The 26,853-nt window shown below is 39.5% G+C and overlaps 1 protein-coding gene across 1 annotated transcript in view; it reads left to right on the top strand.

The window, feature by feature from the left end:
- Positions 1-26,853, top strand: part of SNTG2 (syntrophin gamma 2) — a 522,138-nt gene that overhangs the window by 406,046 nt on the left and 89,239 nt on the right. Inside the window, exons 10-11 of the mRNA XM_030555522.1 lie at positions 8,983-9,112; positions 14,600-14,638. Coding sequence (XP_030411382.1) covers positions 8,983-9,112; positions 14,600-14,638 — 169 coding nt within the window. The remainder of the gene's footprint in view (positions 1-8,982; positions 9,113-14,599; positions 14,639-26,853) is intronic.

The raw sequence follows: 26,853 nt of genomic DNA, 5'->3' as shown, positions 1-26,853 counted from the left end.
GCTGCACCAGCAGCAGGAGAGGTTCAGCTGTACCCTCTTCTATGCCCTCTTCCAGTAACAAAAAGCTTTTGTTAAATGTAATTATTCCAGGGACTTTGCATGCCTATGCTAACCCTCCAATAAAGAGATTGTGAGGTCACAATACATAAAGTCTGTCCGATGAAGTGGGCTGTAGCCCACTAAAGTTTAGGCTCAAATAAATTTGTTAGTGTTTAAGGTGCCACAAGTACTCCTGTTCTTTTTCAGATACCACAGTTACATATAAATAACATAGCTAAAATCACACATAGTGAATAACTAATGAATAGTTGAAATGAACAGCCCAGAGGCTGAATATTGCTTGTACATGCTATTCAGTGAATGTAACATGGAAATGTGTTGTAAACAAGGTTCACTTACAAACCAAGGAAAGGATTAAATTTGCAACTAAAATATTTTCAACAAATGATTCAACCAGCTCATATCGGGAGCTACACAGTTCTACCACCATCATCATTTGGGAGTGCACCAAGGACAACATTGTTTTGGCAGGATCATCCTTAAGAGGCCCTGGTCAGCATCAGAGTTGTCCTTAGGCATAGGCAGCATATGCGGCTGCGTAGGGCACCTGAAAATTTGCAACACCACTGGGTCTTATCCACCCTCCCAGCTTTTCTATCCCTGTTCTGACCCTTCCTGCAGGCTCCTACAGCTAGCTGCTGCAACCGGGTGACTCTTACTCCAGCGGGGATCCAGTAACTTAAAATTGAAAAGCCTTCCAGCCTGCCAGACCTATTAGCACAACATAGAAACTGTTAAAGAGCCATTCAAGTGTTAATGAAGCCATTTAACAGGCATTTGCCAAACCCCAGGTATATACTGTCAGTTTCTGAATTTACTGACAAAAACAGTTGTGCATTACTGTAGTATTTACTCAAAACATGATAGTCTACAGGACCTTAGTTTAAAATTTGCTTTAAAAATATTTCATTAGTAAATTGGTGAAGATTATAAAATCTCTTTAAAAAAATCCTTGCAATCTGAGTATTCATCTTTAGTCTTTTATGCTTGAAACTTCAGACACAGTTTTTTAAATAAATCCTTCAAAAACCACCTTTATCTAAAATACATATTTTAATTTTAATTACTGTAGTAAAAAAAACTTGCTTCCAAAGTCTTCCTGTCCTTTCTGTCCATTCCTTTTGCCTTTCACCCACCCTCCCCCTTGAAGAGAGCCCTTAAAGCAACAACTTCCCTTTCCTTCCAAATAGCTGGGACAAAGAGTTTCCCTTTCTTTACTTCTGACTATCTAATGAACTAGTTTTAAGAGAACCCTCCAGCAAAATCAGAACCTTAGTAAGATATAAAATCCCTTGTTATGCCTAAAATCTTTGGAAACATATTTTTAAAATTGATGAAATTTCATAAACATGTCTATTGTTATGGAGATTGCACAAAGTAAAATTAGTGTTCCTTTTTTCTAAAAGCAATGCCCATTGGTATGAACACACTAAACATCTGTGACTGATTAATTTAAAATAATGTATTTGTTTCAGTGAGTTAAATATGTAGCAATCTGGAATGATTACTTTATGAAGGCTTAAGAGTACATTTAAAATATAAAATCAGCTTAGAAATACTGATTAAGAAAATGTAAAACAGAGAAGAGCTGCATCATGTATTCCATAATATTTAATGTTATATTCAGCAAGACAGCTGATTCACCCTTACTACAAAGTTTTTCAAATAAATCTCTGACAAACTTCAGGGCATTTCAAAAAAACAGTGACAGACATCTTTTATTCCCAAGTTTGGTGCTTTTAGTTAGTTATCTTCTGCATGTCCATTCTGTGTGAAGGAGAGGGTATGCGGGTCTCTGCGGGGAACTGTGACTCTCCGCAACTGTGAGGCGGGCAGGACATCTCGCTATTTTTTGCTGCCTCTTCCTCCCCCAAGCTCGGGCTGCTGTCAGGCATAGGGGCACCAGTTTAATAATACTGCATAGGGCCTCATAATAAGGAGGCCCCTGGTCAGCAGACCTTCTCCTTTCCACCATCCTCAGGGAATGCATCAGGATCAGTGGCCTCCTGAAGGAGAGGACTAAAAAGGTTTCGGGGTCCTGGCAGACATGCTTGCTTCCCAGTGCAATTACTGTAAATCAGTCATTAAAATATAAAGAGTGAATCTGGAAGGAGCTGACTATGTTAGATTTTAAACTTCTCTCCGTGCAAAAATAAAACTTTAGGAATCACATTCTTGGCATTATAGTTTGTCAGTTTGTTTTCAGAAGTGTATCATAGAAAAGAACATCTCTCTGCTTCATATTATGTTAAAAATAACTGTGTTTTAGCACAATAATAATAAACTGTGTAGACAATCTATGCCAGAATTGTCATAATGTCTCTTCACAAACCCTTTAGTTTGGAAATTTTAAAGCAGAACTATGGAGAGGGATGCAGTAAATCTGTCATACATTGTCAGGAATAGAAGTTTTTCCCAGGTGCGCATGTTTAAGTCTAATAAGTAGTAATGGGGGAGTTATGCATGCATGTTACATGGAGAATTGGAAGTCTTTAACAAGTAATCATCTGCCCATAATTTAACCATAAAGTACATGAGGCTTACTGTGACAGTGACACAGATTAATTCAATTCATTTTTCACAGGTTGTAGACTGTCCTGCTGCCAATATGCCTATAGGGCAGGAGGTGAAATTGTAGCTGAACTGGTAGCAAACTGACAGGGTAATTATTATCTAAATCTAGATTTTACTAGCCATTTTATGGGTCATGGAATATCTAGAGACACACTTGTTTTATACCTTGAGATTGAAGGCGTTGACCTACCAAGTCAGCCGTAAAGCCATCATTAAGATAAATGCAGTGAGCCTACAAAGACTTAAGTAGAATGGAGCAGGATGGTTTATTACTGAAGGCTTTTACCTCTCCCACATATTCCCATTGTGCTGAAGAAGCTATTAAGAAATAACATGTGAGTCCGATCATCCTAATGATTCCAAATAAACTATAAATAAATGCATTTATAAAGTTAATGTTTATTTTACCATACTGATATCTATTTTGCCAATTGATTCAATAACGTGAATGAAATCAAATCTCATCCAATTTTCTGTATATACATTTTTAATTTAATTTCATCAATCATCTTACACTTTCCAAACAAGTATTGACAATTTTGTTTTAACTTATGATCTGATTCTGCAGAGGCTTCTGTACATGCTTAAGTTTAAGTACCAGAACATTTCTACTGAGTTAAGTGGGACTACCCACGTGCTTAAAGTTAAGTTTTTGCAGGATTCAAGCCCTAATTTGTATAACTGATAGTTATAGCCAAATACATTATGTTGTTATTACAGAACACACAGAGAAATAAACGCATTGTATTCACATGCCACCAGAAACCTCAGTTCTAGGAGACATAGCTGCATCCTACAGAGTGCAGTAGCAATGTGATATACTAGATATGCCATCTTTCAGTCTTTGCATTTTCAGGTATCTCCTGTTCTCAGGGGAAACCAAACTGGGACTAAGTATTACTTTGATATTTTTTCTATGTAGTGGCTCTCATTATTTACACTTTATTCAACCTGTAGACACCCAATACTTACCACACTTAGGGTACGTCTACACTACCCACCGAGTCAGTGGGTAGTGATCGATCTATTGGGGATCGATTTATCGCATCTAGTGTAGACAGGATAAAATAGATCCTGATTGCTCTGTCATTGAATCTGGAACTCCAGCATGGAGAGAGGCGAAAGCCGAGTCGACAAAGGAGCGGCAGTGGTCGACTCGCCTCTGTCCTCACGGCCAGGTAAATCGACCTAAAATACGCCGACTGTAGCATATCTTAGGTCAACTCACACTCCCCCAGTGTAGACCTAGCCTTAGATTTAATTGAACAATTTGATTGTAAAAAGATTGAGGATTAATGTCGAACATTCAGCAGAAAAACACTGTCCTAAGTGAGCAACAAGCACATATGTGTATGCTTTCCAGTTCTGAAATCATTTACATATTTTATATGCCTTTTCTTTTATGTACCTGACAAACAAAAAATACTCTCCCACATCACTCACTTAGAAAATTCATTTGATTTATCAGATGATTGTTCAGTAGATTATAGAAAACTTCTAATATAGTGGACATAGTTATAAAGTTACCTTCTGCCTTGTAACCGGTAGGTAAAATATTACTAATAATATACCCTCATTATAACTGAAGGGAACAGGTACTCATAGCAGTAACATCATTGCTCCCAGTACAAAGGAAGACACTTGAATTGTTCCCTCTGCATGATGTTTACATGTGGCAATTGGAAATAGTGAGGACAAGAAGGAAGAGCATACAAAATGAGTGAATTCAATTAGTAAGTCAATCTTTAACTTTAAAAACGATACCGATGAAGAAAAGAATCATATCCCACACACTAAATTTTTGTAGGGTTGCTCCGACTGCTCTATTTCCATTGAGTTACTGGTTGTATTTGGAATAAACAATTTTCAATAATCTCACCCTTAACTGAAGACCATAAATAGACCCTCATCAGGTTCTCTCTTTTGGGTTCTGAGACCAATTTTCCTTACTCTGAAAGGTGAAGATTTAGTATGTGTTCCAGGCCACAGTACGATGGCTGTATATTACACCATGACTTTGGTAACAAAACAAATAATAAAAAAAGATTTCCCCTATGAAATATCTACCCATGCCAATCTGTTACTGAGTGAACTTTTTCTATGACTTTTGACATGTTCAGAGTACTGAAATACAGAGTATAGGAAGTGACCTGCATCTTTGAGTGGTTTTAAATTATTAGCTAGTATTATTAAATGATTGAAAACACTTTTATTTTAAAATAAAATATATTTTGTTTCAATAATGTGACCAATGATTTTTCTATAAAATCATATTTGTGTTTTGATGCAGTCATGACATAGCCTTCATTAGCCATGGCAAACAAGCATCCTTGGTCATTTCCCAGAATTATGAAGTGATGCAAAATTCAGATTACTGAAAAATAAGCAGAATTTAACTTTCATTTATGGAGAAATGAAGTAATACAGGGGCCCTACTAGAAAGCTTCTCTGGAAACTCCCAATCTAATCCTGTCAAAATCCACACTGATATACATAAAAAATCAGTCAAAAGCTACCTACACTAATAGGACCATGTTTCTAAATATTGTTATAAGCAAAGGAGGCACCAAAATCTGATATAAAAACACAGCAAGGAAAACTGGCTTGACCACTGAACAGAACTCCAGTTTAATCTAGTCTGTCTGTCTATTTGTAATTGTGTAGTGGAAAATTTTAAATGGAGGAAATAGCTGCTGTTAGGCAAGCATTCAGATTTGTATTAAGGATATATAATATTAGAGTAAATTAAAAGGACATGACTATTTCAAACACAGCAGGCACCAGCCTTAAAAACCTTGATATGTCATCTACTGAGATCCCTGGCCCTCAGAAGGGTTGGAATTCAGACCTTTCCCTGGCAGCTGGTTTCCCAGTGACTTCTGAATCTGAGTTCAAATGAGCCTTTCTCTTTATGATTGTTGGTCCTTTAAATCTGGGGAAGACAAGTAGCTTCAGTGACCATTTTGCATCTAATTAATACAAGCTCAGTTGGGAAATATTCATCTGGGAAATGAATATTCATACCTTTGATTATGTTCTCTCTGTCCTTCTCGTTCTGTAATCTCCTATCTAATAACACTATCCAGTACTTTTATAGAGTTTTCATCAGTAAATTTCAAAGTGCTTTACAAAGGGAGGTAAGTATCATTATCTCCATTTTACAGATGAGGAAAATGAGACATAGTGTGGTGAAATTACCTACCTAGCAGACCAGTGGCAATGTCTGGAATAGTAACCATGTCTCCTGAATCCCTGTCCAGTGCTCTGTTCACTGGGCAACACTGCCTCTAAGCGGATCTAATTTTATGAAAATAATTGTACTGTACTCATCAGACTTTTGAAGTGTTTTGCAAAATAACTGAAAAGCAAAAAACACATTTTCCCCCTCCTTTTCACCTTGATTTCTTCTCTGGCTCCTCTTTCCATATCCATGTTCTATATTCTTTACTGCTCAACAGTTACTTTGTGTAAGACAAGAGAATTAATCGTCAAGATGGAAGCTGCAATCATTCCCAACTTAGCAAAATCATTAGCTGTTAACATTAAAGAAATGCAAAATACTTGGCAGCAATCACTTATTAATTTCACAGTGAGAGTGGATAGCCTTTGGGAGCAGCTTGAGGATAGAGAACAGCTGGTGGCTACAGTACAGGGCTCAAACATTACTGTGCAGAAATGCTTGCAGTCATTAGAAAATAAAGTTATGATCAGGGAGAAAATAATGAAGATAATGAAAAAGGCAATAGAATCAAGAAGATAAGGATAATTGGACTGCCCGAGGGAACAGAAAGCCAAGATCTTATGGAGTTCTTTTTCTGGCTACAAAATGCTTGAAATCTGGGAAAAGGGAACAGATTCAAAATGGAAAGAGCAGACTCTGGTATTTTGGCAAGGCTGGCATGTGCCTGAGATCAATAATTGTTGAACTGCATAACTATAGTGACAGAGAGCTGCAGCAATTAAAATTAAAAATATTAAATACTAGAGGGCAAATATATCCTTCTTCCAAGACTTTTCTCCACATCTTCAGCACCACTGTTTTCCCTGTGCCACCTACACAAAACAGAAATATGGTCGTTCTCATTCAATTCAACTTTCCCTAAAACACAGACATAAAAGATTAGACTCTCTCAACTTGATCCTCCTGACAGACCTAAAGAAGAAATGCTAGTATGCTACAGTGATAGATATATTAGAGATGTGTGGATATGTGGCCTCTCAGAGCCAATGATGCTATCTCTGACCTAAGTTCTTTGCAGGTAATCATGCAATGCAAGTCTTTCAAAATCTGAATGTCTTCAGCCTCTTCTACTGGGCAGCATAAATTTCATGTCCCTCAGTTACATCATTTACGTGTGATGTATTCAGTGATTGTTCCTTTCTGGTCAAGAATGCTTTCTCATGCCAAAGTAGGTAAAATTCCATAAGCTGACTCATCTGTTGAAGTGGAGACTTCCACGTGGCATGGAGGGTTTTATCTTTAGTTTGTCTCAGATGAGTGTCATGAGCTTGTGTAGAGTGATTTAAAGCAGGTGTGTAAAGTTCTTATACGTCTTGGCAAAGTCACAATATCTACTGAGTGTAAAGCAGTGACACACAGTCTTTATGAGCCAAATAGCTATTTTTGTTTGTGAACACAGTCTCCTAGGTAGAGAAGAATGTAACATGTTTAGTCTGGTCTACATTTTCAATGGTGGCTAGTGATTTGGGGTTGTCAAGGTTCCTCCCCTACTCTGAACTTTAGGGCACAGAAGTGGGGACCTGCATGGACACTTCTAAGCTTAATTACTAGCTTAGATCTGGTACACTGCCACCATTCAGAATTTCAGTGTCTGGAGCACTTTCTGTCCCCCCAAAACTTTCCCCTACCTGGGTTGCCTTGAGAGACTTCACCAATTCCCTGGTGAAAACAGATCCAAACCCCTTGGATCTTAAAACAAGGAGAAATTAACCATCCCTCCTCCTTTCCCCCCACCAATCCCTGGTGAGTCCAGATCCAATCCTCTTGGATCTTAAAACAGTGAAAAATCAATCAGGTTCTTAAAAAGAAAGCTTTTAATTAAAGAAAGAAAAGTAAAAATCATCTCTCTAAAATCAGGATGGAAAATACTTTACAGGGTAATCAGATTCATATAGCCCAGAGGAACCCCCTCTAGCCTTAGGTTCCAAAGTTATAGCAAACAGAGGAAAAATCCCCTCAGCAAAAAAGGAACATTTACAAGTTGAGAAAACAAAAATAAGACTAACACACCTTGCCTGGCTAGTACTTACAAGTTTGAAACATGAGAGACTGATTCAGAAAGATTTGAAGAGCCTGGGTTGACGTCTGGTCCCTCTTAGTCCCAAGAGCGAACAACCCCCAAAACAAATAGCACAAACAAAAGACTTCCCTCCCCCAAGATTTGAAAGTATCTTGTCCCCCTGTTGGTCCTCTGGTCAGGTGTCAGCCAGGTTTACTAAGCTTCTTAACCCTTTACAGGTAAAAGAGGCATTAACCCTTAACTATCTGTTTATGACAGAGGTTCTTCAATTTTTGGGTGCTCATATTGAGATCCTTTGAAGAAATATAAAGTATTTGGATTTTCATACACATTAAATGAGCTCTAAAGGATGATTGCTTGTAATTTTTTTTAAACTGATAGCACTTGAAGAAATTAAAAATAGATGAAGATATTTGCTTTGTGAGTCATGTTGTACGTTTTTAGAGTATCAAACATTTATTTTGGTGGCAAGAGGTTGCACAATTGTTTACTTAGATTTAATTGATGCATCCTTAATAAAATATCTTAAGCTTAGTGATTATATACATATAATTATACAACAATAAGGGCTGGTCTACACTGAGGGGGGATTGAACTAAGATACACAGCTTCAGCTACGCTATTCACTATTCACTATTTGCGTAGCTGGTCGAAGTATCTTAGTTCAACTTATCTGGCTGTCCTCCCGGCGGTGAGTCGACTGCCACGGCTCCACTATCGACGCTCCTTACTCCTCCTGCTGAGGTGGAGTACAGGCATCAATTCACAGATGATTTATAGCATCTAGACGAGATGCAATAAATCAATCCCTGATAGATCGATTACTACCCGCCAATCCGGCGGTAGTATAGGCATACCCTAAGTGAATAAGTAATCAAAACATGTAAACGTTGATAAAGATAAACCATTTACTGTGTTTGTGTTTCCTGATACTGTGGTAGGTTATTATTCCCCTTTTCTGTTGCTTTTCTCTCTGTTTGTAATTTTGAAAAATGAAACTTGCAAAAGGTTCTAAAGATCAGATGAAGACTGAGAACTATTGGATTGTTTATGAAAACTTTGTTGTACATATATTTTTTTACTGCAGATCTAATGCATTTGAAGTGCTTGCACTCGATGGAGTTAGTACTGGGATACTGCAGTTTTATACAGCGCAGGAGTGTGCTGACTGGCTAAGAGCATTATCAACTAACATCTCTGATTTGACACTTCAAAATGTAGGTTACTTTCTGCATATTTTCCTGCATTTGCTATGTTTAAATTATTTTTAATTTCCCAAGCATAGTATAATAATTTGTATATAAGGTATAATATGTAAAACAAAAGAATGATGGAGAAGAAATAAAATTGTAGTAGCATAACACTTTACCTTGAAATCTCCAAGAAAATACAATCTTATTATGTAATAGAGAACAACAAAACCTCAAGGTGACTTTATTACTTTCAAAATTTTTGTAGGGCCCAATCAGAAAAGTCTTTTCATTGACTTCTTTGAGTTTTGGATGAGGCCTAAATATATTATTTTTAAATTCTTGCAGTTAAAGTATGCTTGAAATCTGGTTTCAGAAGTTTGCATTACTTGTTTTGAAAATATGTGAAGGGAAACTTTGTAACTAAAGCAGTGTAATGTAGGGCTGGTCTATATGCAGTTTTTCTACTGCTATAATGAGTTTAGAAACTGATGTAGCTAAAGCATTACAATCCCTAGTGTGGTCTCCAGTAAGAAGGTGCTTGTATTGGAATTAAGGTATTGCTGTAAATTTGAAAGTAAAGTTTGTAATGCCGGGGCTCGTGGGGCACACCTACCAGAGCTCAGCGTTTTTCCCCTTTTGCCCCATGGGAGACATCTGAAACCCTGAACCCCACCATCCTGCCAGAGGGCAGAAGCACCAAGCTCCCCTCCCCACGAATCTGTTAGGCAGAGAAGGGGGTCATGGTGGGCTCCGGGAGATGCCCTTTAACAGTAAAAGGGTTGCATGTGGTTTGAGAGTCACGGTTTGGCCACCCCTGCTATATACCACAATATTTCATATCTCCACCAACTTTCTGTTACTGATCACTAGAGTAACACAATAGTACATCTAATGTGCATGTAAATTCCCATTCCTCGTTGGGAAGGTTATGATCAAAGTCCCTTAACAGGCTCTGTCAGACCCGCAGTCTGGGGAACATCTCAACAAGCCTGAAAATTAAGCACTGCTCTGTTGGGAATATACTTTTCAGGTCATCAGTACATACAGTGGAGTGAGAGTTCAACCAAAAAGGATCTATTTAGATGCCACACTGATGCCAGGAGACAATACTAATATCGGCAATACCAGCATAGGCCTTTCATCCCAATCAGGAACTTCTGTTAGCTGCAAAGCAGTGACCTAATTCACAGAAACATTTTCAGCAAAGTCAGGCTGTCAGGGGATCTGGAGTGGTAATGTTGTCTTTGAGTGTGAGGAAGTCAGCTGTTGTCTAGCCACAGGAGGGTACCTGGGAATGTCATTGTGTCTACCAATAGCATGTGTCTGAATTGTTCTGATGCTACTGTGCAGACAGTTACTTCTGAGGAAAAAGATGGATATGAGGGGCATGAAAGAGGAACTAAAGAGTCATGGTGCAGTTTTCCTGAAGTCCTCTCCCCATCCCATTTCCCAAGTTCTTTTGCTTTTCCCATTATCCTTTCCACCAGTGTGGCACTCTGTGCTTCATCCCCTCAGGGCCACCCAGAAGAAGGAGACCTGGGGCAAAGCGGGGGAGTTGCGGCGCTTGTACTCACCTGGCGGAGGTCTGGGTCTTCGGCGGCATTTCGGTGACGGGAGGGGGGAGGGGCCTTCAGTCACTCCACGTCTTCGGCAGCACTGAAGGTCCCCCCACCACCGAAAAGCCGCCAGAGACCCACTGTTGTCTGTGTATTTCCAATATAGAGGCCCATTTCAAAGTACTTAAACTTTTCTCAAAATCTCAACCTCTGTTACCTAAAATTAGTATGTTCTCTTTTTTAAACTTAAATAAAAAATTGCTTTGAAAACCATTGTTTCTCTACCATTTTATTAAACAGCCCTAAAGCCTCAGTAGAAGATTAAATAAACTTAAAATTTGGCCTCAGAATAAGGACATAATTCCTAGATCATAGATGTATCTTTCATCTGATCAGTGAACACTGGATTTGAGTAGGATGAATTATAAGAGTTTAAAAAGTTTATCCTTTATGCCTGTATATTGGATGATAAGTGATAACATTATATAACCCAAAATTCCACTGACAATTTATATGTATGTGTATATAGAGTAAGGTGAAACTCCCATTGAGTAGATAACATCTCATGTTTTCAATATATGCACAAGTATGCCAAACAGAGCACAGTGAAATTTCAGGTATACTAGGCAGAGGATTATGGAATATAATCTGTGAAATTGCATATGAATGGAGACAGGAGCCAAGGAATCTTACTTTCCTACCGCACAAGATGTTGTGTATGTGAATTAAGGCTGGTCCTTGAAAAATCCTGACTCCTTCTTTAAGCCATGAAAATCGCACATGGAATAAGGCAAAGATTTCTGCTTCATGGATTGCACCTTATGCATTACACAGTGTTCTGCTGCTGTCTAGCAAGTAGTAGCACAGGAGAGTAGACAACTAGAGGCTTCCCCACCTCTACCCCCACCACCTTCAAAAAGTTGAAGAATTGCATTATAAATAAAGGAAACATTGTGTTGGAACAGAAGCTCATTTATCTCATTTTATTAAAGTGGACAAATTTAGTCAAACTATTCATTAAAGTGATATTCTTCAGCTATTATTTTATTATATTTTAACTAGTGCATCCCTGTAGCACATGATAGAATGTCTTTGCTTCTTTAGTTTTTTTATAAACATGAATTCCATATAGAAAAAAACTACATTAAAAAAGAGGTTGCAAAAGGAAGCACTCAGAAGTCAGGAAGTGATGAAGACAAGGTTGCATGTGCAGCCATGAACTTCCCCCAATATGAATGCATTACAATATAGTAATTATATGATCACTTATTCGTTCTCTGTGTCACTTCACTCTTTGGGTAGTGATATGGGCTAGGGTCCAAAGAATCCTTCCTTATTCATTGTGCTAATTGTATGGTGTGTCGTGCATGAGGCTGTTGTCCACAGTACCAATCCATGGTATTGATCTAATGTATTGTACAAATACATTAGAAGCAAGAGGAAGACCAAGGACAGAGTAGGCCTGTAATTCAACGAGGAAAGGAAAGAATATAACAGAATATGTGAAAATGGCAGAGATACTTAATGACTTCTTTGTTTCAGTTTTCACCAAGAAGGTTGGTGGCGATTGGACGTCTAACATAGTGACTGCCAGTGAAAATGAGGTAGGATCAGAATCTAAAATAGGGGAAGAAGTCAAAAATTACTTAGACAAGTTAGATGTCTTCAAATCACCAGGGCCTGATGAAATACGTCCTAAAATACTCAAGGAGCTGATTGAGGAGATATCTGACTCATTAGCAATTATCTTTGAAGAGTCATGGCAGACAGGAGACATTCCAGAAGACTGGAAAAGGGCAAATATAGTACCTATCTATAAGAAGAGACATAAAGACAACCCGGGGAATTACAAACCAGTCAGCTTAACTTCTGTATCTGGAAAGATAATGGAGCAAATAATTAAGCAATCAGTTTGCAAATACCTAGAAGATAATAAGGTGATAAAGTCAGCATGGATTTGTCGAGAACAATCATGTCAAACCAACCTGACAGCTTTCTTTGACAAGCCTTGTGGATGGGGGGAAGCAGTAGATGTGGTATATCTTGACATTAGTAAGGCTTTTGATACTGTCTTACATGACTGTCTCATATACAAACTAGGGAAATACAACCTAGATGGAGCTACTATAAGGTGGATGCATAACTGGTTGGAAAATCATTCCCAGAGAGTAGTTATCAGTGGTTCACAGTCATGCTGGAAGGGTATAACGAGTGAGGTCCCACAAGGATCGGTTCTGGATCCGGTTCTGTTCAATATCTTCATCAGTGATTTAGATAATAGCATAGAGTACACTTATAAAGTTTGCAACTGATACCAAGCTGGGAGGGGTTGCAAGTGCTTTGGAGGATAAGATTAAAATTCAAAATGATCTGGACAAACTGGAGAAATGGTCTGAAGTAAATAGGATGAAATTCAGTAAGGACAAATGCAAAGTACTTCACATGGGAAGGAACAATCAGTTGCTCACATACAAAATGGGAAATGGCTGCCTAGGAAGGAGTACTGCGGAAAGGGATCTGGGGGTCATAGTGGATCACAAACTAAATATGAGTCAACAATGTAATGCTGTTGCAAAAAAAGCAAACATCATACTGGGATTAATTAACATGAGTATTGTAAGGAAGACACGAGAAGTAATTCTTCTGCTCTACTCCGCGCTAATTAGGCCTCAATGGGAGTATTGTGTTTAGGTCTGGGTGCCACATTTCAGGAAAGATGTGGACAAATTGGAGAAAGTCTAGAGAAGAGCAACAAAATGATTAAAGGTCTAGAAAACATGACCTATGAGGGAAAATTGAAAAAAATGGGTTTGTTTAGTCTGGAGAAGAGAAGACTGAAAGGGGACATGATAATAGTTTTCAAGTACATAAAAGGTTGTTACAAGGATGAGGGAGAAAAAATGTTCTTCTTAAGTCTGAGGATAGGACAAGAAGCAATGGGCTCAAATTGCAGCAAGGGTGGTTTAGGTTGGACATTAGGAAAAACTTCATAACTGTCAGAGTGGTTAAACACTGAAATAAATTGCCTAGAGAGGTTGTGTAATCTCCATCATTGAGGATTGTTAAGAGCAGGTTGGACAAACACCTGTCAGGGATGGTATAGATAATATTTAGACCTGCCTTGAGTGCAGAGGACAGGACTAGATGACCTCTTGAGGTCCCTTCCAGTTCTATGATTCTATGGTACACCTTGCCATGAGCACATCCCAACTGGTATAAAATAAAAATTACGGTAATGACTTTTCTTCCTTCTCAGTCTGTAGGAAAAGTAGGTTGATTAGTTTATAGGAGTCTTAGAGCAATGAACTGAGGTCCAGGAGACTAGGTTCTGTTCCCACAACTACTGCAGTTTACATGTGCAATTTTGGACTAGTCACTTAATCTCTCTGTATTTTAGTTCTGTTTCTGCAGTATAGGAGTAATTATATTTCATTTAAAAGGAGTGAAATCTATCACAAGTGTCAGGGAGACACAGAAAAGTCTAAATCAACAAAACTCCATATTTGGTGCAAGTTGAATGTTGTACAGCAAGAGAGATGTGCAGCTTCACTTTGAACAATGATCTAAAAAGAAATATTGAACAACTGCCTTCATCTCTGATGCGTTCCAAATTGTGCACTAAGGCAAAACACTTAAGCACATTCTTAACTTCAAAGTGCTTAAACTCTGTTGAATTGGGGTGCAAGTGAGGAAGGTAATAAGTATTTAAAGAGTGCATTTTAACACTGTCACATGAGTGGCAGACCTAAATTTATATAGGCAATCTTAATTTTGTTAGTTCCTGACTTTTGAGGGCTTCATTTTGCAACCTTCATTTTCTTTTAACATTGTATTTTTGTATAGAAATGTATATAAATGTGTATTAAATATGTCCTTGATAGTGAAATAATACGACAAATGATAGCATCAATATATTAATCAGTCTGACTATTCTTTAATCTCTGTTTTTCTGCAGATGAAAATGGCAAATAAATGCTGCTCTCTGTCAGACCAGGTAAGATTTTAATTGCATTGTCCATAAATATTTACCATTAATGTAATCTCTTTAAAAATTGCTGGAAAAAAAATCTGCCTCCATGCAGTTGCTTTAGGATGCAAAAAGTTTGGAGCTACATGTAGACATATACTCAGATTGCAAGTTCTAAATATACATTTTCTTTAGGTAAAACAGGTTTTAGATTCTGAGGGGCCCTACTTAACATAAAAGAATCTCATTAATTCACACCAGTAACTAAAAGCATCTATTGCAGATTAACCCAGTTTGTAAATTAGAAAGTAAGAACAAACATAATAGTAAAAAGTAAGGATACTCCATTACAAATGCACTATGTTCATTTACTTTGAAAAGTATAATTTTAGTTTTCCTCCACAATTGTAAGAGTCTGGCAAGTGAATTTCATTCTGTTTTATACAAATAATGAAATCTTAGTAATATGTTATATCATTGCAGCAGCCTGCTATTAAATCCTTGCTGAGAAATGGGGAGAGACCACTTTTTGTTTTTATGAATTGTTTTATGGGTTTTCAAATTGGTGAAGTGAGAATTAGCCAGGTTATACTTCTAGAATGGAAATGACGTCCATAAATTGAACTGTACTGCAACCAAAGGCTGATTCTAAAATCATTCTAAAACTTGTTTAGAGTCAAACATAAGTTTGTTATGTAATTAACAACTCACACATTAGTTTATTTCGTTCTTTGATTTGTCATCTTGTTTGTAAAATCTTGTTGGGAGATTTATAGCAACTTTTAGGTGGTTTATCAAATTTCTAACCCACTAGCAAGTTTTGTATCTAGGAAACCACTTCACTTTTCTTATAGGAGAATCAATGTTATGCAGAATTAAATGACTCGAGAACTATTAAAGAATTTTAAGTGCAGTAGAGAATGAGCCCAAAAGTTACATCAAAAACAAAATGAATGGCTGTTCCATTGAAATTTTAGTTTCTCACATAGTTCTTCCTCATGAAACAGGCTCATATGAATAAAATATATAATTAAGAATAGCAAAAAAAAATTTGAAACTCGATGTCCGTTGCTAGATTATCTCTCGATTACTGATATTTAAGCAAATATTTGCAGACCAGAATACGCATCTTAAGACTCATTTTTGAAGTACTGCTATTTATTTAAATGACTATCCAATAAGGGTTGATGAGAGAGATTCTGTATAGTTGGTTTGCCTACCTGTGGTACTGTATCAATAACAAATATTACTAATAATGTAATTTGTGCTCCCATTGGTATCTAATGCACTTGGGAAGCACTTTTATGGATATGTGTGGATGTTAAAATCAAGCATAGGCTGAATAGCATCTGTTTTATAACTTACTATGTGAAAGTTTGAATAAGAAATTCTGTTTGTATTTTATTAATTAGCAAAGGGGCAAATCTTGGACACTGCCTGTGCATGAAATTCCCATTGAAATCAACAGGAGTTTCACTGAAGGAGAGTTTGCAGGATTCGGTGCAAATGCTCTAGTTCAAGATATTAAATGGATAAGAACAATGAAGCAGAGTTAAGGATGAGCTTTCCCCTTAATTCCTGACTTTTGCAAGTGATTTATTTCTTAATTTTAATGTTGCATCAATATGAATTTAGTATATATACCTTTGTTTTTCAAAAGAAATACTTGTCTCTGCAATATTTGATAGAGCAATGCTGTTTCCATTCAAGATGCCAAACATATTATAAGAAACTAAATCAGAATATCAATTTCAGAAACAGCAAAAGCTAATATATGCCAATAAATGATTCTGCTGGGGAAGGTACTGTGCAAAAAGGGGGGAAAATAAAGTTTATATAGAACTTGGCAAGGTGAAGTGAATAAAAGAACAACAATATGACTTTGAAATGTCCTATGAAATTGTGCCCTAAAGAAATGTTCAAACAAATATGAAACTCTTGTGTTCTTTCACCAGGGAATGTGGTTATCTGGACTTGAGAAAGAAAACTTTGCAGTAATAAATGAAAATGGTGGGCAGAAAAGGATTTGAGATGTTTAAGATTAATGGAACCTATCAGTGCTAAACTACATAGGTTTGTGAATCTGTACTGTTTCTTAGGGCATCTGACTGTAAAGGGGGATAAAACTTACAGGGTACGTAATGAAAAAAATATTTGAGAAAGTGAAGGAGATTTGAAAAGCTACTTTGATGTGAATTTGTGGAAGGATATTTGTGTATTTTAAGGCTTGGAAATACTTACAAAAATAAGATGGAAGCTTTCTGTGGAGTGAGTTTGTTTGTTTGTGAGCATGAGCATTCCTGTATAGTTAGCTAGGGTATATGGCTTTCATTTCTATTTCATTCTGGAACCACAGTTTTCCCCATGAACTTTAAATCCCCAAGTTCATTTATCATATTATTGTCTTCTGAAGACTCTACCTATTCTTGTCCTGTCAGTGCAGGTACTCCACCTTCCCGACAGGTGGTAGCTGTGTCGATGGGAGAAGCCCTCTTAGACTCATAGACTCTAGGACTGGAAGGGACCTCGAGAGTCATCGAGTCCAGTCCCCTGCCCTCATGGCAGGACCAAATACTGTCTAGACCATCCCTAATAGACATTTATCTAACCTACTCTTAAATATCTCCAGAGATGGAGATTCCACAACTTCCCTATGCAATCTATTCCAGTGTTTAACTACCCTGACACTGGAATAGATTGCATAGGGAAGTTGTGGAATCTCCATCTCTGGAGATATTTAAGAGTAGGTTTTTCTTTTTCCTAATGTCCAACCTAAATCTCCCTTGCTGCAGTTTAAGCCCATTGCTTCTTGTTCTATCATTGGAGGCTAAGGTGAACAAGTTTTCTCCCTCCTCCTGATGACACCCTTTTAGATACCTGAAAACTGCTATCATGTCCCCTCTCAGTCTTCTCTTTTCCAAACTAAACAAACCCAATTCCTTCAGCCTTCCTTCATAGGTCATGTTCTCAAGACCTTTAATCATTCTTGTTGGTCTTCTCTGGACCCTCTCCAATTTCTCCACATCTTTCTTGAAATGCGGTGCCCAGAACTGGACACAATACTCCAGTTGAGGCCTAACCAGCACAGAGTAAAGCGGAAGAATGACTTCTCGTGTCTTGTTTACAACACACCTGTTAATGCATCCCAGAATCATGTTTGCTTTTTTTGCAACAGTATCACACTGTTGACTCATATTAAGCTTGTGGTCCACTATGACCCCTAGATCTCTTTCTGCCATACTCCTTCCTAGACAGTCTCTTCCCATTCTGTATGTGTGAAACTGATTGTTCCTTCCTAAGTGGAGCACTTTGCATTTATCTTTATTGAACTTCATCCGGTTTACCTCAGACCATTTCTCCAATTTGTTCAGATCATTTTGAATTTTGACCCTGTCCTCCAAAGCAGTTGCAATCCCTCCCAGTTTGGTATCGTCCGCAAACTTAATAAGCGTACTTTCTATGCCAACATCTAAATCGTTGATGAAGATATTGAACAGAGCCGGTCCCAAAACAGACCCTTGCGGAACCCCACTTGTTATACCTTTCCAGCAGGATTGTGAGCCATTAATAACTACTCTCTGAGTACGGTTATCCAGCCAGTTATTCACCCACCTTATAGTGATATAGATAAACTAGGAAGTACAATTTAGATGGGCCCACTTATAGTGGCCCCATCTAAATTGTACTTCCTAGTTTATCTATAAGAATATCATGTGAGACCGTATCAAATGCCTTGCTAAAGTCTAGGTATATCACATCCACCGCTTCTCCCTTATCCACAAGGCTCGTTATCCTATCAAAGAATGCTATCAGATTAGTTTGACATGATTTGTTCTTTACAAATCCATGCTGGCTATTCCCTATCACCTTACCACCTTCATGCCTCCAGCTTCCATCCCGGACACATCACAAGATCCATTGTCTACAGCCAAGCACTGAGGTACAACCGCATCTGCTCTAACCCCTCAGACAGAGACCAACTCCTACAAAATCTCCACCAAGCATTCTCAAAACTACAATACCAGCATGAGGAAATAAGGAAACAGATCAACAGAGCCAGACGTGTACCCAGAAGCCTCCTACTGCAAGACAAACCCAAGAAAGAAACCAACAGGACTCCACTGGCCATCACATACAGCCCCCAGCTAAAACCCCTCCAACGCATCATCAAGGATCTACAACCCATCCTGGACAATGATCCTACACTTTCACAGGCCTTGGGTGGCAGGCCAGTCCTTGCCCACAGACAACCTGCCAACCTGAAACATATTCTCACCAGTAACTGCACACCGCACCATAATAACTCTAGCTCAGGAACCAATCCATGCAACAAACCTCGATGCCAACTCTGCTCACATATCTACACCAGCGACACCATCACAGGACCTAACCACCTCAGCCACACCATCACTGGTTCATTCACCTGCACATCCACCAATGTAATATACGCCATCATATGCCAGCAATGCCCCTCTGCTATGTACATTGGCCAAACTGGACAGTCTCTAGGGAAAAGGATAAATGGACACAAATCAGACATTAGGAATGGCAATATACAAAAACCTGTAGGAGAGCACTTCAACCTCCCTGGCCACACTATAGCAGACCTTAAGGTGGCCATCCTGCAGCAAAAAAACTTCAGGACCAGACTTCAAAGAGAAACTGCTGAGCTTCAGTTCATCTGCAAATTTGACACTATCAGCTCAGGATTGAACAAAGACTGTGAATGGCTTGCCAACTACAGAACCAGTTTCTCCTCTCTCGGTTTTCACACCTCAACTGCTAGAACAGGGCCTCATCCTCCCTGATTGAACTGACCTCGTTATCTCTAGCTTGCTTGCTAACATATATATACCTGCTCCTGGATATTTCCACTACATGCATCTGAGGAAGTGGGTATTCACCCACGAAAGCTCATGTTCCAAAACGTCTGTTAGTCTATAGGGTGCCACAGGATTCTTTGCTGCTTTTACACCTTCCAAGTGTTTGTAGATGATTTCTTTAATTACTTGCTCCATTATCTTCCCTGGCACAGAAGTTAAACTAACTGGCCTGTAGTTTCCTGGGTTGTTTTTATTTCCCTTTTTATAGATGGGCACTATATTTGCCCTTTTCCAGTCTTCTGGAATCTCCCCCGTCTCCCATGATTTCCCAAAGATAATAGCTAGAGGCTCAGATACCTCCTCTATTAACTCCTTGAGTATTCTAGGATGCATTCCATCAGGCTTGCAGGCATCTAACTTTTCTAAGTGATTTTTTACTTGCTCTTTTTTTATTTTATCTTCTAAACCTACCCTCTTCCCGTAAGCATTCACTATATTGGACATTCCTTCAGACTTCTCAGTGAAGACCGAAACAAAGTAGTCATTAAGCATCTCTGCCATTTCCAAGTCTTCCGTTACTGTTTCCCCCTCCTCACTGAGCAGTGGGCCTACCCTGTCCTTGGTCTTCCTCTTGCTTCTATGCTCTTGTCAGCATAGAGCTCTCCACACCGGGAGGTTATGTCGGTATGTACTTCATCACATCTTCATTGTCACCTTCACTTGGCATTGGAACCTGAAATAAGAATTGCATCTGTGTTGAAAACACACCAAATCTTAATGACAGCAGTTTATTCTAGACACTATGTGCTCATGCTAGGGTGAGAAATGCCTTGGAGAGAACTGTGGTGTTGAGGACTATGCTTTTAGTGTCTGGACTTACAGAGATGAAGTCTAAGGGGGTATTGTAGAAGCTCATGTTGTTATTATGCAGTCAGTTGAAATGGGTAACAGAATAAAGCAGATCTTTTTTCTAGCACCTTAAGCACTGAAGGATCACAACACCACAGAGTACCAGGAGTAAAAAGGAACTAAGAAAATACCTAGACTGGAAGAATGGAGCAGTTAAAAGCTCCATTCAGTGAAACTCACTTGAAACATGGAAGATAACTGGAGAAGCTTTAAAGAGCACTTTATTCTATAACTGCAAGCAATGGGTGCCAGCAGGAAAGATGACAGTGAGAAGGTAGCCTTATTTCTGACAATAGCTAGTTCTGAAGCACTTGGTATGGTTAATGGTTTTCAGTTAACTTGGGTAGGGGCTAACTATGAAACTGTACTATAAAAGTTTGATGAGTACTGCACTTCATATCAAAATGAAACATGAGAGAGAGATGTTTAAACAGGGAGAACAAAAAGAAGGTGAAACCATAGAAGAATTTGTTACTAATCTAAGGCTGAAGAGCCAATCTTGTAATTTTGTAATCTTGTAAAGCTGAGTCTCTGACAAGAGGCCAAAATGTGGCTGGAGTCTGGAATTAAATACTCAGAAATAGACTACTGGAAGAAGAAACCCTTGACAAAGCAATTAAAATGTGCCAAGCAAAGAAAGTTATACAGTGCATATGGAGGATGGACATTGCTCTGACATTATAGACATGATAGAGAATCCCAAATACTACATGAAAAGAATCGTGAGGCAGAAAAACATGTGGACCTCAAAGTTGGAGTCAAGGAAAAACAGCAAATGGATTTACACACACTGTGGCAATCAAGCAGGAGTGGTGATTGAGCATTTGCCAACTCCATTGTTTTATAAAAATCCTTGGAGCTACTTGGGACCAATGGATCACCAGTATTGAGATCCTTGAAAGAACCGGCCTACAGTCTATGCAGACTATGCTAAACATTCACAGGCTTCACTGGCTAGGAAACGTGGAGCACATGCCTCAAGATCATTTGCCATACTCTATGGCCAACTTACGAACTGCGTGAGACACAGAGGAAGGTCAAAGTTCCGATACAATGTCAAAGTCAAGCAAAGTCTCAAGAAATTTAGGATTCCCACTGAAAACTGGGAAAATCCTGCCCACAATAGCTGAGTTTGGAGAAGCCAGGATAAGGCTGGCACAATCACCATGAAGAGCCATCAGAAAGCCCAGGCTGAGGCCCTCAGATGAGCCAGGAAACAAAGTATTCAATTTCCATCTGGTAAGTGGCCCTGTAGCTGCTGTGGGAAGGTTTGCCATTTATGCATCTTTTCCCACATCATTGCTAAGAACCTCTGACAGACTAACTTTGTTTGTCTCTTTTCATCTGTCAAGGTGTTGGACAGCCCTGGTAATCAATGTGAGCCAAGGCAATGTCTGGCATATAGGAAAAGATGCAAGAAATACAATCACTTTGCAAGAGTTTGCAAACACAGGAAGACTATGCACAGCATGGACAAAGAGGACAACTGCTAGCTCTGATGAATTATCCATGGGAGCAATGGGCAATGTTGCAGTGGAAGCTGAAAGCAAATTAGACATGTATTAATTTTAAATTGAATGCAGCTACATAAGACAGTGTGTGGCCAAAAACAGTGTAGTTAGTACTAAAAGATACACCACAGGTATTGGAGGGTAAAATTCAGGTCTTACAGTGGTAAGCGTATCCCTACTAAAGATGTAAGTGAACTAGATGTATGAATAAATAACATACTGGAAAATATACAATTTGTAATAGTACCAGGGAGAAGAGATCTTGTTATTGGTTAAAAATGTGTCAATCCCTTGGTCTCATCAAGAGGGTACCCGTTTTAGAAGGACGGGAGACTACAACAATTTAGGAAGAGTTTGAGGACATCTTCCAAGGGATAGAGAAATTCTCCACAGAGCACAGAAGAAAATTTAAAGAACCCACTGCCCAACAATTCATGTCCCAAAAAGAGTTCCCTTTGCCTGAAAGAGGAGGCTAAAAGACCTCAATAGGCTCATTGCTCTGGGAATCAGAGAGCAAGAGAAGAACTGACAGAGTGGGTACATTTGTTGGTCATTGTCTGGAGAAAAAAGATGGAACCCTTACATAAGAATTAAAAAAAAAAATTAAAGGGAATATTTTTGTACTAAATGCAAGGGGAAAAATTTGGGGGTATGACTGATGCTAATTATTTTTCTAGATTTAATGAATCAGCATGTTTCTGGCAGTGCAGTAAGAAAAACAGAGCATTGGGAAACCCTGCTTCAGTAAACTAAAGACATAAGAATGGCCACACTATGTCAGACCACTGGTCCATTTAGCCCAGCATTCTGTTTTCCAGCAATGGCCAGTGCCTGATGCTTCAGAGGTAATGAAAAGAACAGGGCAATGTGTTGAGTGATTGTCCAGTCCAAACTTCTGGCAGCAAGAGGTTTAGGGACTCCCAGAACATGGAGTTGCATCCCAGAACATCTCGGCTTATAGTATTTGATTGGCCTATCCTCCATGAACTTATGGAAATCTGTTTTGACCCAGTTATACTTTCGGCCTTCACTGGCAATGAGTTCCACAAGTTGACTGTGTGTTGTATGAAGAAGTACTTCTTTTTGCTTGTTTTAAACCTGCTGCCTATTAATTTCATTGAGTGACCCCTGGAGCTTGTGTTATGTGAAGGGGAAATAACTTTCCCATTCACTTTCACCACACCATTCATGATTTTATAGGCCTCTTTCATATCCCCCTGTGATGATATGCCCATCCCACATAAGGCTGGGAGAGGTTGAAGTAGCTAGGGAGGCCAATTAACTACCCAGGATGCACTTGAGACGGAGCAGGCCACTAAATGGAAATGGGCTCAGCTGGGCAGGAACAAGAAGGGACTGCATAAAGCCCAGGAGCTGTGAGCAGCAGCAGACTGCAAGGAGGTAGTCTATAGAGAAGAGGGAGCTTGGACTGGCAAACCCAGAAAGTGAGGGAAGCCAGATAAGTAGGAAGAAGCCCAGGGAAACAGCAGCAGCCCAAGTGTAGAACTGTACAGACCTTGGCTTCTTGTTATAGAGTTCCTGGGCTGGAACCCAATGTAGAGTCTGGGCCTGAGTTCCCCTATCAGCCACTGGGAAGTGGTGCAGGGCATTAGAGACACCCAACAGACAGCTGGTCTCGAAGGGCTTTGATTTCCCCAGAAGGGGAGGACCTTAGTGACCTGGCTGGAGGGCCATGCCAAGAACAAGAAGCTACAGCTCTGGGAGTTAGAGGGGCCTCAGAGTGAAAAGGATGATGTGTAGAGACACCATCAGAGGAGGGCAGCACCTTGCAAGAGCTAATCCCCAGAGCTGCCAGGAGGAGGTGCCACATGCAGTGAGTGGATCCCATGACACCCACATTAGTTGTCTCTCTTTTAAACTGAAAAGTCCTAGTCTTTTTAACCATTCCTCATATGGAAGCTCTTCCATACCCCTGATCATTTTTATTGCTCTTCTCTGTACCTTTTCCAATTCTAGTATATCTGGTTTGAGATGGGGTGTCAAGAACTGTATGCAGTATTCAAGGTGTGGGGATTCCGTGGATGTATATAGTAACATTATGATATTTGGTAAATATTTTATGTGCTATTATATTATCTATTTCTTTCTCAATGGTTCCTAATATTCTGTTAGCTTCTTTTGACTGCTGCTGCACAGTATTTTCAAAGAAGTATCCACATTGGCCCCAAGATTTTTTTGAGTAATAACAGCTAATTTAGACCCCATCATTTTGTATATGTAATTTGGAATTATATTTTCCAATGTGCAGTACTTTACACTTAGCAACATGGAATTTCATCTGCCATTTTGTTGCCTAGTCTCCCAGGTTAGTGAGATTCCTTTGTAACTCTTTGCAGTTAAGTCTTTAGACTTAACTATCTTGAGTAATTTTTTAGTATCTGCAAATTTTGCCACCTCACTGTTCACCATTTTTAGATCATTTATGAATTTGCTGAACAGCATGTATTCTAGTACAGATCCCTGGAGGACCCCCTTTTTACCTCTCTCCACTTTTAAAACTGCCCATTTTTTCCTACACTTCATTTTCTATCTTTAAATCAGTTACTGAGCCTTGAGAGGACCTTCCCTTTAATCCCATTACTGCTTAGTTTGCTTAACAGCCTTTGATGTGGGACCTGTGAAAGGCTTTCTGAAAGTCCAAATGTTCTGTATCAACTGGATTAGCCTTGTTTACGTGCTTGAATTCTAATAGATTGGTAAAACGTGATTTCCTTTTACAAAAGCCATGTTGACCCTTCACCAACATACTGTGTTCATCTCTGAGCCTACTAATTCTATTCTTTACTAAACTTTACTAGACAGCTGGATGGATTGTGTTCAGTGGCCAAGTGTCTCACCACAAAATGTAACAAATTGTTCATAGGGTAGAGGATACTAGGGTTTATATAGATGATATTTTGAGTTGAGGAAAATGAATAGACACAGATGACCGGAGGACCCAGACAGCTCTGGAAACAGCAAGAGTTGCTAGGCGAAAGCTAAACAAAGAAAAATGTATAAAGTTCATTTAAGAAAAATAACATACCTGAGACAGAAGTTAACGCAGCAAGATGAGGCCATCACTAGCATGCTTGCCACAACACAAAAGAAGGAGTACAGAGCTTCCTTGGAATGGTGAACTATATAAGGAAAACCAAATCTAACTGCCTAAATCATCAACTTGAGAACATCACTGTGCAATGATGTCCAATGGACAAGGGTGCAAATCTTAATACAGAGTTTGAGAAACAGAAGGATTTAATTAGAGGACTCAGTCCTAACAGTCATCATAGACCTAAGCTGTCGAGGGATGTCTCCAAGGAAGACATTGGCGTAGTGGTCATACAATAGTTTGGTTAATACTGGAGAACTAGTGGCTTATGCATCATGGGTGCTAAAAAAAAAAACTGAGTGTCAATATGCTCAAAAAGAGAAGGAGGCTTTCACTTTAGTCCACATGTAGAAAGTTTCATGTCTTCATTTATGACAGGCCTGTGTTAGCTGAAACCAACCACGAACCACTTATTCGTATTGTCAAAAGGGGCCTGGCAAAACCCCTGCCCGATCCAACCCCTTCGTCCCCTGACAGCTCCCCTCCCGGACCCTTTGCCCCATCCACCCCTCCCTGTCACCTGACCCACCCCCAGACCCACCACCCCTGACTGCCCCCAGATGCCCCATCCAACTCCCTCTCTCCTTCCTGACTGCCCCCCCGCGACCCTTGCCCCCATTCAACCCCCTTGTTCCCTGCCCTCTGACTGCTCTGACCCCATCCATACCTCCATCCCTGACCACCACCCCAAACTCCCCTGCCCTCTATCCAACACCCTTCTTCTCCCTGCCCCGTTACCACGCTTTCTGGAGCACTGTTGGCTGGCGGCACTACAGCCGCACTTCCCAGAACACCAGGACAGGCCACCGCACCACCCAGCTGGAGCCAGCCACCCCACCGTGAAGCACAGAGCACCGGATCAAGCCGCAGCACTGCAGCTGCACTGCCCAGCAAGAGCTCGCTGCCCCACCACCCGGAGCACTGTGCCGTTGGCACAGTGAGCTGAGGCTGTGGGAGAAGGAGAACAGCATGGAGAGGGGGTGGAGGCTAGCCTTCTGGGCCAGGAGCTCAGGGGCCGGACAGGAGGGTCCCACGGGTCGTAGTTTGCCCACCTCTCCTCTAGAGCATTTAACAAAAGTGCAATAGATTTTGTGTGTATCCTGTTTCAGATGAAAAGTGGAGTGTGATCACCAGAGTCACTTGCTCAGGGTAAGACCCTGCAGAAAGTAATTAAGGCTACTAGCACAAATAGGCAGGACAGTCGGTTCCTGGTCCCTATTATCAGTGTAAGGGAGACCTCTCAATACCTGTTGGGTTTTGTTTAAAGGCACCAACTAGATGATTCCTAAGGTAATACTGAAAAAAAATGTTTAAAAGGATATATGAAGGTCATTTAGGGATTGAGAAATATAAAGTAATTGTATATGGCCTCAAATGAAGAGCAAGAATGAGGATGGTATTAAGATTTATCTCACATGCCAAAAATAGAGGCCAAGTCAATCAAAAACTGTGTGGTGTCAGAGGAAAAATTTGTCTGTTGGAACAAAAAAGTAGGCATAATTTGTTTGTTTGCTGAAAAAAAGCATGTACTTATGCTAGATTGTGATTCTCACTTCCCTGTGATTCTCACTTGCCAGATGATAGTGCATGTCAAGTCTGTTTTTGCTGGACATGGTATACCTCACTTAGTAATGTCTGACAATGGGCCACAGTTTAGTTGGCTTCAGTTTAAGCACTTCACAGTGAAGTGCAAGTTTAGACATGTAACCATTAGTCCCTATTTTCCCAGATCCAACGAGGTGGTGGAAAACAGTGTCAAAATAATAAAACATCTTCTAAAAAATACAAGAGTCAGACTCTGATCTGTATTTAGCACTGTTAAATTACAGAAAGGCATACCAGTGAAGCTTGGGTTATTACCTGCTGACATTTTGTTCTGTTTGGAAA

Source organism: Gopherus evgoodei, chromosome 3 (assembly GCF_007399415.2).
Source record: "Gopherus evgoodei ecotype Sinaloan lineage chromosome 3, rGopEvg1_v1.p, whole genome shotgun sequence".
Classification (NCBI taxonomy): domain Eukaryota; kingdom Metazoa; phylum Chordata; order Testudines; family Testudinidae; genus Gopherus; species Gopherus evgoodei.
Note: the sequence above shows the minus strand (reverse complement) of the source record. Positions and strands in the feature narration are given on the sequence as shown.